This window comes from Pseudorca crassidens, chromosome 12 (genome assembly GCF_039906515.1).
Source record: "Pseudorca crassidens isolate mPseCra1 chromosome 12, mPseCra1.hap1, whole genome shotgun sequence".
NCBI lineage: Eukaryota > Metazoa > Chordata > Mammalia > Artiodactyla > Delphinidae > Pseudorca > Pseudorca crassidens.
Window position 1 is genome coordinate 68,482,926 of NC_090307.1, and position 12,532 is coordinate 68,495,457.

Sequence of the window (12,532 nt, forward strand, 5' to 3'; positions counted from 1 at the left end):
CACAAAACAAGTACGGTAACTGTTGTGCCCCCTGGGAGCTGGCAGGTCAGGTATATAAATCCAACTTGTTCCAGGATAAAGCAGGAAGCAGAGGGGCAGGGCAGCAACTGGTATGGAACAACCAAGAGAGAAGAGATCACATTTGAATGAAGTGACTACCAACAAGATTAACAGTAATGATTAACATTCCTCTAGATATTCTCCCCTGTATCCCAAAGAGTTTTCCTCCTCACTAGCTTATCAAATATTACCAAAGGAGTGTCTAAGGAAGAAAGATTAGATGATTTTTAAAGGCGCTCCTGGACTTCTCTGGACCTTAGATTCTTCCTTCATAAAAGGAGGGATCATGGGCTTCCCTGGTGGCGCAGTGGTTGAGAGTCCGCCTGCTGATGCAGGGGACACGGGTTCGTTCCCCGGTCTGGGAAGATCCCACATGCCGCAGAGCGCCTGGGCCCGTGAGCCATGGCCACTGAGCCTGCGCGTCTGGAGCCTGTGCTCCGCAATGGGAGAGGCCACAACAGTGAGAGGCCTACGTACCGCAAAAAAAAAAAAAAAAAAAAAAAAGGAGGGCTCAAATTACTCCTAACTCTGAGAGTCTGTGACACTAAAACAGGGGCCTCTCATTTTTCAGGTCAAGGCACAGACACAGACATCTCAGAGGTTTTATTCTTGCTGTTATTCTCTTCTGCCTCTCCTTAGTTTATTAGGAAAAATTTGTAAGGGTCAAGCAGAAGAACCGGAGTTAGATCTGGGTTTGAAACCTGGCTCTGTGTCCTTGTGCAAATTATTTAACCTCTCTGAGCCTGACTTTTTTTTTTTTTTTGCATCAGCAGGCAGACTGTCAACCACTGCGCCACCAGGGAAGCCCTGAGCCTGACTATTAATCTTTATTTTTTTTAAGAAAGTAAACAAATAACTTTCTCCCCCAGCTCCTATCAGTAATTTTTAATAACTGAAATATAGTTGACATACATTATGTTAGTTTCAGGTGTACTGCATAGTGATTTGATGTTTGCATACATTATAAAATGATCACCACAAAAAGTCTAGTAACCACCTGTCCCCATACAAAGTTATTACAATATTATTGACCTTATTCCTTATGCTGTATATTATATCCCTGTGGCTTATTTATAACTGGAGGTTTGTACCTCTTAATCCCCTTTACCTATTTCACCCCCTTGTCTCTTAATCTTTAAAAAGAGAATATCACTCACAGCATTACCAAGAGGATTAAGAGAAATAACATAATATTACCTGAAAATACCTCCCACAGTGCCTGGCACTTAGTTGGCAACTGAATTGTGAGTACCTTTTCTTCTTTCTTTCATGTATATCTAGGGGACTGGCTGGGGAAAACGCTGAGCTATTAAATACATTAGCCTCTAAAATCTGATGGGAATGTTTTCAAAACAAATTCAGCAAATGTCTTCTATGTGTCCATGTGCAAGACAGAGACTAGGCCACAAACTTATGGGGCCCTTAGCGAGTGCTCATGGGTATGAGGGGCAAGGATATGTAAAAAAATAACACATGTCAGAGAGGGACAAACCAGGTACTGGGGGCAAGGCAAGCTTGGTGGAGTAATAAGACACTTGGTAGAGAAACAAACAAGACAGATGGTTCTTGCCACTTTCGGCTTTCAGGCACTCAGGTTCTCACTTCCAACCATAAGTTTACTTAGCTGTGAATGAGTAGGCATTTTCTTATCTAGGGGAAGGCCTACAAAGAATCTCTTTATCAGAGAACTGGTTAACCAATTCATACATTCTCAGATGGCAGTTCTCAACCCATTGTCAATGGCAGGGAAAAAAATTCTTTGAGTCCTTATTATATGCCAGGCAGTGTCCTAAGCACTAGGCAAGCATGAACTAATTGAATATAAAGATTCCATGAAATAAGGACTAGTATCAAAGGACTATTATTGTTCCCATTTTAATGAAAAGGAAACTGAACTGCTCAACTAACAAGTGTTAGAGCTGGGATTAGACCACAGGTCTGCTTACTCCAAAGTCTGTCTTCAACTACATTTTAGACTTTCTTTACTGGAAAAATAAATTACAAGTAGAGAGATCTGACAAAATAGAATCCCAGGATGGACGCTCAAGGTGTACTTTGATAGAACCAAGCAATGGTTTCGTGTTTTAGCTACTGTTGGATGTGAATTAATAGGTAAGAATCTAATTCTTGCTACTGTATAAGGAAACGTCAAGAGTGGGAAAGAATATAGACTTGTAAGAGACTGCTACAGCTCCACACCCTCTCACTGAAATGCCGAAATGATACCTGGGGGTGGGCTCCACCCCTCCCTAGTAGGCCTGAGCCCAAGCCCCCAACCCCAGGTTGCACTGATCAGAGGCCAGCCCTGGGCTGGAAATCAGCATAGTCTCCAGAAGAGGCAGACAACCCACCAGGAATGTGGAAAGCCTAATACTGCCTCTTGAACGTGATGCGTTTCTATTCAGCTCTAAAACCTTGTGGTCTTCTTGGACCCTACCTTGCTCCCTCCATCCCATATCCAGAGCCATTCAAGTCACCCAACCCTGCCCATGACATGAGGCATTTTCCTCTGGTCAGTGCCTCCTTCTCCATTCCTATCAGTAACAACCTCAGCTCAGGGTCCATTGTATGTACCCACCTCCAGACTGGTGCTCTTCCTTACCCTTGTCCAATTCATCCTGCCCACCAAAGCCAGATTGATAGCATAAACACAAAATGCCCACATCATGACTCTCCCTGCCTCTAAACGTATGGTCTCTGCTGCAGATCAGAAAAGTCTACAAGCCTGGCATTAAACCCTCTGCAGTCTGGCTTCACTCACCCTCTCAGCCGTATCTTCCACTTCCCACACCTCCCAATCTTTGCCTCCACCACACATATTAATTCACCACCCCTTGTGAAGATCCTGAAACTCACCTGCCTTTGCAATCCTACTCCCACAGTTTTATTCCTTACCCCTTAAACCCCCCTGCCCTTTTTTTTAACCTACCTGAGATCTCTCAAATCTTACCTCCGTCAAGCATTCCCTGACCAAATCTGGTAGCCACCCTGGACACCCTGCTGTTCTTCAAACATGCCAAGCACATTCCTGGCTCAGGGTCTTTGCTCATTCTCTTTTATTCCTTGTCCAGAATGTTCTACCCCCAGATATGCAAATGGCTCACTCCCTTGCTTCATTTCTCTGCTCAGATGTCATCGAAGAGAGGTTCCCCTGACCTCCCACTGCACCTATGCCCTTATCATACTTCATCTCTCTTCAGAGCATTTATCCCTGACATATGATATTCATGTATTTACTTATTGTCTGTCTCTCGCCACCAGAACATACACTCCACGAGGGAAGGGATTTGATCTATTTTGCTCCCTGTTGTATCCCCCAGGGCCTAGAAGTGCTTGGCACACAGCAGGAACTCAATATATACTTGTGGGATAAATGTATGAATAAAGTTCTCCCTCATCTTTGAAATTCCCTTATGTTATCACCTATAGGCCTTATAATAGCTTGCCTTGATTTGTTCATTTTTTCCTCAATTACTCTAAATAGTGAATTTCTCAAAGGCACAAACCACATATTATTCATTTCCACAAATACTGTGTGCCAGACCCTGTATGCCTCAAGGACCCTGAAATATTGGAAAGAGCACTGAACAAGTTCTAGGTTAGACCTGGCTCTACCGCTAGTTGAGTAACCCTAGACAAATCCATTTTCCTCCCTAGTCCTCAGTTTCTTAACATGTAAAACGAGGAGAGTTACATTATCTCTAGCATCTGTTAAAATTTATAACAGGTAACACTTGGCCCAGCCCAGTGCCTTAGACATCACCGGTACTCAGCAAATATTTGATTTCTCTGTTGATTCTTCTGTTACACAGGAATCTGAGTTGTCTCGGAACACAGCTCTGACTGTGTTCAAGAACAAGTAAAAGTTTAAGTCCCGCTTCCTTCTCTGACTCCACGGGCAACCTCATTCTAGTGTTTGTGATTCAGAGAGGATGATGCACCAAATTTGAAGCTAGAAAATATGAACTCTGACCACTGCTATTTTTTTGGCTATGGAACCTTGAACAAGTAATTTCTGAACCTTAGTCTCCTCATCCATAAAAAAGCTGTACTGGCCTTCTCTCAGTCTTCAAAGGCACCACATGCCTTTCTGCCTCAGGGCTTTTTTATGTTCCCTCTGCCTGAAAAGTTCTTCACCCTTTCTTAGCTGGACTAGCTTCTACTTATCCTCAGGGCTCAGCATAAACTTGCTTCATAAAGGAATGTGTTCCCTATCCACTTCCCTTGCCCCTGGTGCAATCTTATGGCACATATCTCAACTGCTTATCTCAGTTATTATGGCATTTATCTCAATTGTCACCTCAATTATTTACTGTACATCGCTAGGGCTGTAAGCACCACAAAGGCCAAGAACTGTGTCGTTTTGCTCATCATTATACTCCTCAGCGCTTGGCTTAGCGTGTGGCCCAGAAGTATCCAACAAATATTCTTATGGAAGAATGTACAAACGAATGCATCTAGAGGCACTGATGCCTCTAGACAGCTTTTTGGTTCACTCAGAGAAAGATCTAATAAACACTATTGCACTCTAAGATCTTTCGCAAGTTTCTGAGAATCAAGGTTCAAGACAGGGAACCTATGTTACTCAAAGGTTAGAAAAAATCATTAGAAATCATTTGAGACAAAGAATTCTGGAAACTAAAAAAAAATAAAATAGGAAGGGACGGAGAATGTCTACCCCTAGCCCTTTTTCTCTAAAAGCCTATTATTAAGAATGAGGAGAAAATCCCATGCTCCCATGGTGAGGAAGTGACCCACTGGTGGCCTGGTCCTTTTATTCAGGATGGAGGAAGTGACTGTCCACAGGCTGAAAGCCAGGAAGCGGGGGCAGATATCCAGGACAGCCTCCCCCCTCCACTATTCCCTCCTGCCAGCTCTAGAAAGCTTCTGGACGCTGACCCTGGTCGACCCAGAGGCTGGGCCACCCACACAGGTGGGTGTTTCCCACAACTTTCTGGGAAACAGAAAGTTCCTGGTACTGGGGGACAGGCAAGGAGGGCAGGAAGCTGCAGGGTGGTGTGAAATGACTGGGAGGGAGGGGACCACAGGCCCAGCCAACCTAACCCTGAAGCTACCCTTCACCCTTAGACACTCTTCCTTCCAGGAGGTGTTTGGCCACATTCCTTTCTGGTCTCAGAGGGGCCATGGGAGGGCCCAGAGCCCCAGGGGCCCTACCTGCCTCAGGAAGAAGCTCCAATCTCTCCCTACCCCCAGTCGTGTCCTAAACCCCAAGGGAGCCCACAATGCCCTACTTCCTGCAAAGAACCCCAAGACCCTGGAGACCGCAGGCACCAAGATACCCTCCAGAAGGCTTGGATCCCGTGGGAAACTCATACTCTCCTCAATTTTCCACAGAAAATCCAGAACACGGGGTAACTCTCCATACCCTCAGAACCTACCCAAACTCTGAGGATGCCGTACTCCCCATATTCCCCCAAACTGTGACTCCAACGGAAACCGGTCCCCTCAGCTTCCTTAGAGTTTTAATTTGAGGACCTGCAGTCTCCAGGTCCACAAAAAAAGGTGCCCCCCCAACATCCCTTCCTCCCAAGGACCTCGACTCGCGGGAAGCCGCCAACCCCGCCTGCCCCACCTCCCCGCGAGCCCTCTATCCCCGCTCCCCACAACCTCCGAGTCTTCGGGGAGCGCTGTGCTCACTCCCCAAATTCTCTCTCTAAGGAGCCGGTACCCACGAGGGTCCACTCAGCCCGAAACCCCCGAGAGGCCGCCAGCTCCCCTCAGGCGCCCCGGGGCCGGGACAGGACGGCGCAGCCCTTCCTTACCCGCCTGCTCGGCCATGGTCCCAGAAGCGCGGAAATGGGGAAGAGGAGGCCGCTACAGCGCCGTCTCCGCTCAGCTCCTGCCGCCGCCTCAGACGCGCGAGGACCTCTGCCCGGGGCGCGAGCGAGATGCGCCGCCTACGGCGCCCGGGGAGGACCAAACCGCACCTGGCACGGGGGCCCGCCCGCCTACGCCCCGCCCAGCCGACGCCAGGCCCCGCCCCTGGGCCTAGCCCCGCCCCCTGGTTCGGGCTCTGCGGCGGCCCTGGTGCCCGCTAGACTCTGCGCCCTCTGTGGGTGCCCGAACTGGTGAGGGTGATTCTGCGCAGGCTGGAGATCTCAACACAGGGGACCCTCTGCCCATTTTACCGATGGGGACAGCTGAGGACCAGAGGGGACAAGTTCGAACCTCAAAATGGCTCAGCTTATTAGGAGATGAGCTGGGATGGGAACGCTGGCTCTTAATCCCCAGTCGAAAGCTCTTTCCAGTAGTGTCTGGAATCAAGAATATGAATATGGAGAAACCAGGTTTACCCACAAATAGCTTTGGGCGGGGGGGTTGAGGGTGGGCTTTTCTTAGAAGCTTCCAGCTCAGAGAAGCCACTTGTCTGTGCCACTATAAGCAAGCTGACACTCAGTGGCAGATCCTTAGCAGGCCAAGTAGGTATATAAATGAACCCCGAACACCAGATCTTCCAATTTTTCAAGATAAGCCAAAAATCCAGGTATTTAGGTGAAATTTCCCTCTTTTAAAAATGTTGGTAACATTCAAATTCTAAAAATGCCATGTAGGTCAAAGGAAATGTACCAGTGGTCTGGATTTGCCCTTCGGACTCTTCTTTGTAGAGAAGAGCCCTGGACCAGGATTTAGGACAGCAGACTGGTTTCTCGCAGCCGCTAGGTGGCTGAGGGGCCTTGAGAGAACCACTTCCCCTCACTTGGTTTGGGAGGGGCTTTGGGTCCTCTGTGTGACTAAGGTTCGGCCACATCAGCCGGTCCCTGAGGTCCCTCCCATCTGATTCTCTTGTGCTGGGTCTTCGGCAACTGTTATTTCCTTAGATCAGATATAGGTCATGAGAAAAGTGTACAAATGACCAGGAAGGGACAGGGATGGGGCCCAAGGAAATGGATCACAACACTCCCACCAAGGACGAAGTTCAACCCAGCACTCAAGTACACAAAGGTGAGCACAATCCTCTTCCTTCCTGCTCTGACCGTGTACTCCAAACCAGATGCAGGTCAGATTTTTCTCCTCTGGGTGTGGCAGGTGGCCCCTGAAGTCCTGAGTGTGAAGAAAGTGCTGAGGGGCAGTGTGGGCGATGTGCCTCACTTCTGTTCATTCCTGGGAACCCTCTTCAGCAGTCGGCTTTACTTTCTGAGGCTATCTCTGCTCTGATTATAGTAAAGACAAAACTGTGTATTGAATTAAAGTGATGGTGATCCAGGGGACTCTCCTGACAAGGAGAGTGGCTAGCAAAAAGGGGTGAGGCTTTTATTTGCCCTGCACATGGAAAGAGGTTACACTGTATTTTCCCAGACACTGGCAGCCTTGGAACCAAGGCCCCTGGGAGTCTTCCCTCTCCCTCTGCCCCACAGCAAGGCACCCAGGTCTGTCTCTTCTCCCTCCTCACTCTCACTACACTTCTTTCCCACCTCCAGCCTCATGGTCTTCACCAGCAGGGAGTGGGAGGATAAACAACTCCCCCCAAGTTGCTCCCAGGGAAGTTCAGGTAACTTTGAGAAATGAAAAGTTGAAATGTAAAGGAAGAGAACAGCAGTCTATAGAAATGATAAAACCCAGAGATACCTTTTCAACATGGATACAAAGAACATTCCAAAATCGCTTGTGAACTCAAAGGGAGTTCTGGAGGGCAGAAAAGGCCTGCGCAGGGAGAAAGCCTCCTGGGTTTCTAGTACCAGGTCACCTGTCTGCAGTTTGATTACCTGACCATGGCTCGGTCAGTCCTTGAGGCCAAATCCTGCTGACTGACTCACAATCAACTCTCTGGGCCTACAGAAATGAGGACCTGGGCCCTGACAAATACCTTAAGGTCTGGCTCTGCCATCCTGAGGGAACTGGTCTACTGGTCCACGGCCAGATACTCCCAGTGTCACTTCCATGTGCCTCAGACCAAGCCAGTCTTGGACCTCTAATTTCTCCTCTCCCTGAATCATCCTACCTAAAATGGACTGATTAATCTTCCAAAATTATGTTTCTGTCACCTCTGTGCTCAAAAACGAATAGCTCCCTATTGCCTACAAAATAACAGCCAAACCTGGCCCTCAAGAACTAACCACATCTCACCCTACAGCCTTCTCTCCCTACTCCCTTCGCTCCAGGACTCTGCTTTTTCCTGAATACCTTCTGCCCTTGTAACATTCTGCCATTCCTACAACCACCAGCTGTCCCCCACAACCCCACTGCTCCCCATGTTCTCTGTAATTTTGTTGTCCCATTCTGCTAGAAGTGCAGTCTTGTTTCTAAACCCTTAACACATTGTTATTTTCAATCAATTATATCATTTTGCAACCCCTGTGAACTAACCTAAATCTGCACAGTCCAATATGGTAGCCACTAGCCATACGTGGTTATTTAAATTAAAATGAGATAAAATAAAAAATTCAGTTCTTCAGTACTCTAGCCACATTTCAGGTGCCTGATAGCCCCATGTGGCTAGTGGTTACTGTGTTGCACAGTGCAGACAGAGAACATCTCCACGACTGCAGAAAATTCTATTGGACAGTGCTGTTCTCAACAATGATCAGTAAGGGCTAACATCACAAAGAGGGACTACCAGACATTGTGTCTCCTGATATGATGCAACAAGAAGTATACACTACCACTCATGACATAGTCTTACCAAAAAAAAAAAAAAAAAAAATCAAGCCTGAATCTGGCCAAGCCTCTAGATTTAACAACCAATTTACAGGAAATATAAGAGTGAGAAGAGTTTGTTAATACCACAGTGATGCAAATAGCAAAAGTGAAGTTGTAGGAAACTGAACAGGACAAACTAACTGCAAGGGAAAGAAAAGAGACAGAAGAGGATCCTACAGATGTAACAGACTTAAGAGACATCCAATAGCAACGTATGGATCTAATCTGGATCTCAACTCAAACTGTACAAGAGTTATGAGACAACTAGGAAAATTTGAACAATGATTGGATACATGATATTAAGAAATTACCATCAATTTTTAAAGGTACATAAAAGAGTATCTTGGTTATATTTTTAAAAATCCTTGAGATGCATATTGAAATACTTCATAGGTGAGATATGACTAGAATTTGCTTCAAAACAGTGCAGGTACGGGAAAGGAACAGTGTCAGGGTGGGGATGAAACAAGACTGGACCTGAGTTGATAGCTATTGGGGTTGAACAACTGGTACATGGAGGCCTTATTGTCCTGTTCTACTTCTGTGTCTTGTTTCCTTTTCTTACTGGGCTTATGAATTCCTGGAGTTCCCTTACCTTTGCATTTCCTACAATGTCTTGGCACTATTCAATTTGATAACTGTTAGGTCAAAGTTTAAGAGGGAGAAAAGAACTCCTTTCAGACGGATGACCTGTAGCTCTGATGTGCTGGGGAGCCCAAGGCTGGGCCAGGTTTGTAATATCACCATCTTCCATCTCACATTCTGCTGAGAACCTCACGGAACCTTATGGAGCAGCACGCCCCATTACAGGTAGAGGGCTTGGCTGGAGGCCAGCTTGCCTTGTCAAAGAACGTGGGGAGAGATGCTGACACGGAACAACCTGCTTCTCCTCAAGGCTCTTTTTGGCCACAAGCTAAGCTCCAGGGTGGCAGCCCACAACCTTCAGAATTCCATACACTTATAAGGACTGGGTCTGCCTGTCAGACAGGTCACACCTTGCGTGGGGCTGTGTATGAAGCCAGGCCTCCAGCCTATGCTTCTCATTTCTAATTATCCATGGGTGTTTGAAGACTTTCATCCTCAATCTTCGCGGAGGCCAGACCAGTCCTCAACCCATTCCCCCCCACTCCCCTGACACAGTAAGTCCACAGCTCACAGTTATGTAAAACCATTTGTTTAATTCTAAATCAAATCACTTTTACAACTGTGAAAATTAGTGACTGGTCAAGGTGTACACAGTATTATTTTCTGACTGTGGTTGGGACCTGGTCCTAATCCACAAAGGTGGCAGGAGGGGTTGGGGGCCAAGAACATAGAAAACACACACAAAGAAAGGAAAAATGCCTCAGCAGAGGGGTGAGGTGGTGAGCCTGCGGGGGCATTGGGAAGGGGCCTCCCTGTCGGGGCTGGGCCAGCAGTCCCAAGTCGGCTCTCCTGCCCCAGCTCCTGGCAGAGCATGAGTGGGGACCTGCAAGGTTCAAAATCAAAGGGCACATGGCCAACCTGGCTTTGCTAACAGGTTCCTGGGATGCCTTTGCTGGTGGAGCTCTCCTGGGCTCACTCCTCTTCGTTAAAGGGTCAAAGTTATTTGTCTTCCTACCTACAACCCTTCTTTTTTTAACCTTTCTTCTGGAAACCCATTTCTGTTCGATCCATCTGACTGAAGTCCTCTCTCCCATCACTAGGTGGGGCCATTGCACTGAGAAACCAAGGCCCGTCAGACCTGGGATTTCCAGGTGATAAAATGAGCACTTTTGAGTGGGTGCCCAGAGAATCTTTAAAATCCATCAGGCACACCGTAAAGCAGGTGGCTTATTCCTACCAAATGGATTCGGCAAATGAACCACCTATTCAATACTTGTATTTTGTCTGTTTAAACACTGAACTCTGGCACTGAAAGGTAAGAGGGGAAGCGGGGGGTGCAATGGAGAGAGGAAGCGGGGGGTGCAATGGAGAGAGGAGAAGGGCTTCCCTCATCTTCCTCAAGGTCTTGGTTTCCACACGCTATGCAGAACCATATCTGGAACAAACACTAGGTGGAGCTTTCAACCACTTGTTGGCTATTGCTGTGGGTAAACTCAGGAGCAGTGTGGACTGGTGAAGTGACAGAGAGGCCCTCAGAGTAAGTCCATCTCCTCCTACCCTAAGGGTCTCCTGGAAGAGCCTGGATTTCTAGGAAGATGCCAGACTGGCAGAGCGAGAACCATTCCACCAGGTGAACTGTTCTCCTGCTGGCAACACACTCCCTCAGTCAAATTCGGAAGAAGCAGCTTGTGAAGTTGAAAAACAAATCAAGGGCTTGGGAAGAATGACTTCCCTGAAAGTTTCCAGGGGAAGACTTCCACAGGCAGACCACATCCTATCTTTGTGCTGAGGCTCCCTGGGCTCTGCGCCCGGCTTTACAAACCACCAGGGGTTGCCTGCTCTGGAGTAGCGTGCTTCTCTGGTTTTAGCACACACACAAGAGGTCTTCAAACCATACCAAAATCAGAGTCACATGCTGGGTCTCCCCTTTCCCTGCCTCTTCTTTAAGGACAATTTGGCTTCTGAGGTCTGGTCTTCAACATGCAGCTGGGGTGACTCAACAAGGCTCCCAGTTTCCTTTGTGGGGTCTGGGAAAGGATGCACCTGGAGCTTCTGCGGCCTTAGGGACAAGGCTGCTTGTTCAGTCGTTCCTGCATCTGAGCTCCGAATCCCACCTAAGTCCCAACTGCAGGTCTTTCCTAACATGCAGTCCGTCCTGGCTTCAACAGTAATCTAGAATGGGTACCCTCTGGCAGGGAGGCAGATGTGCATAGTTTTGGGGGAAAACTGATGGGAAACCACATGTCTCTGGGGATAATCTACGCCAGGAAACCAGGAGGTCATTCAAGCCACTCTGGAGCCAAAGACATTGAGCACAGCCCAGAGGCAACAGATCTTTGGGTCCCTGGTGAATTCATGAATTGACTCCAGCTCCAGCTGCGGCAATTATGATCTTAATAGGACAGCAATTTCTTGCATCTCTGCTGAAGAGGAAATAGGACAGAATAGCACTGTGATCTGGACGGGGAACCTCTCTATACGAGGAGTCCCACTGACTTCAGAGGCCACTTACCAAGGGGTATTTAAAGAGATGTAAAAAAGTTTCCATATTTGGTTCGTCCCTTTGTTTTTTTAATATTAAATTCAGGTGAAATTGTACTGACAATTCCTCTTCTCCTGCCTCTTTCCTGTGCAGAGTCAGGACCTGCTGAGCTGGCTGGGACAGGATTTCACGGTGTAACCCATAAGAGATGACTCAATGCCAAGGCCTGAGGTGTTTACAGCAGTGGCCTCACTCCAGGGTCCTCAACAACTGGTCTTGAGTCCCAAAGCTCTGATGGAGAAGCAAAACTCCTTGATGTGTCACTGACCCCACTGATTCCAGAGGTCAGGATTAGCCAGGAAGCCAAACATCAAGAGTGGGGGTGGCATGTCACCAGTCCAGAGGCCCTGCATGGATGTAGGCCGGGAGCCCAGCATTAGGCAATCAATAGCCAGAACATGATCACCAGGGCCACAAACAGGAACAGGCGTGACAGGAACTGCTCGTCCACGTACTGGGGCGTTCCGGGGACAGCTGGAGGGACAGGAGGGAGGAGGGAGGCTGTGAGAATGCTGCAGCTGCACACCCTGCCCACTGGAGTCAGAAGTTGAGAGCATCAACCTTCATCTCTTTACAACAGAATCCTGCACACTAAAAATATTTCCAAACCCCAAATAATATTAGGCAAAACAAAATTCAAATTATAAAAATTTAACAATGAGGACAAAGTCTCCAATTCGTCCTAAG

General features: G+C 47.6%; 1 protein-coding gene across 7 annotated transcripts in view; it reads right to left on the reverse strand.

Annotated features, from left to right (window-relative positions):
* Nucleotides 1–12,532, reverse strand: part of LOC137203637 (E3 ubiquitin-protein ligase RNF185) — an 87,983-nt gene that overhangs the window by 49,742 nt on the left and 25,709 nt on the right. For 2 of the 7 annotated variants that reach the window (XM_067700200.1, XM_067700199.1), the window contains one exon: nucleotides 11,853–12,319. The exons of 4 other annotated variants lie outside the window; for them this stretch is intronic. In XM_067700200.1, the coding sequence (XP_067556301.1) occupies nucleotides 12,222–12,319 (98 nt within the window). In that variant the 3' untranslated portion in view covers nucleotides 11,853–12,221. Of the gene's footprint in view, nucleotides 1–5,843; nucleotides 5,997–11,852; nucleotides 12,320–12,532 lie in introns of those variants that run through there. One more of the 7 variants, XM_067700196.1, reaches the window with a different exon arrangement.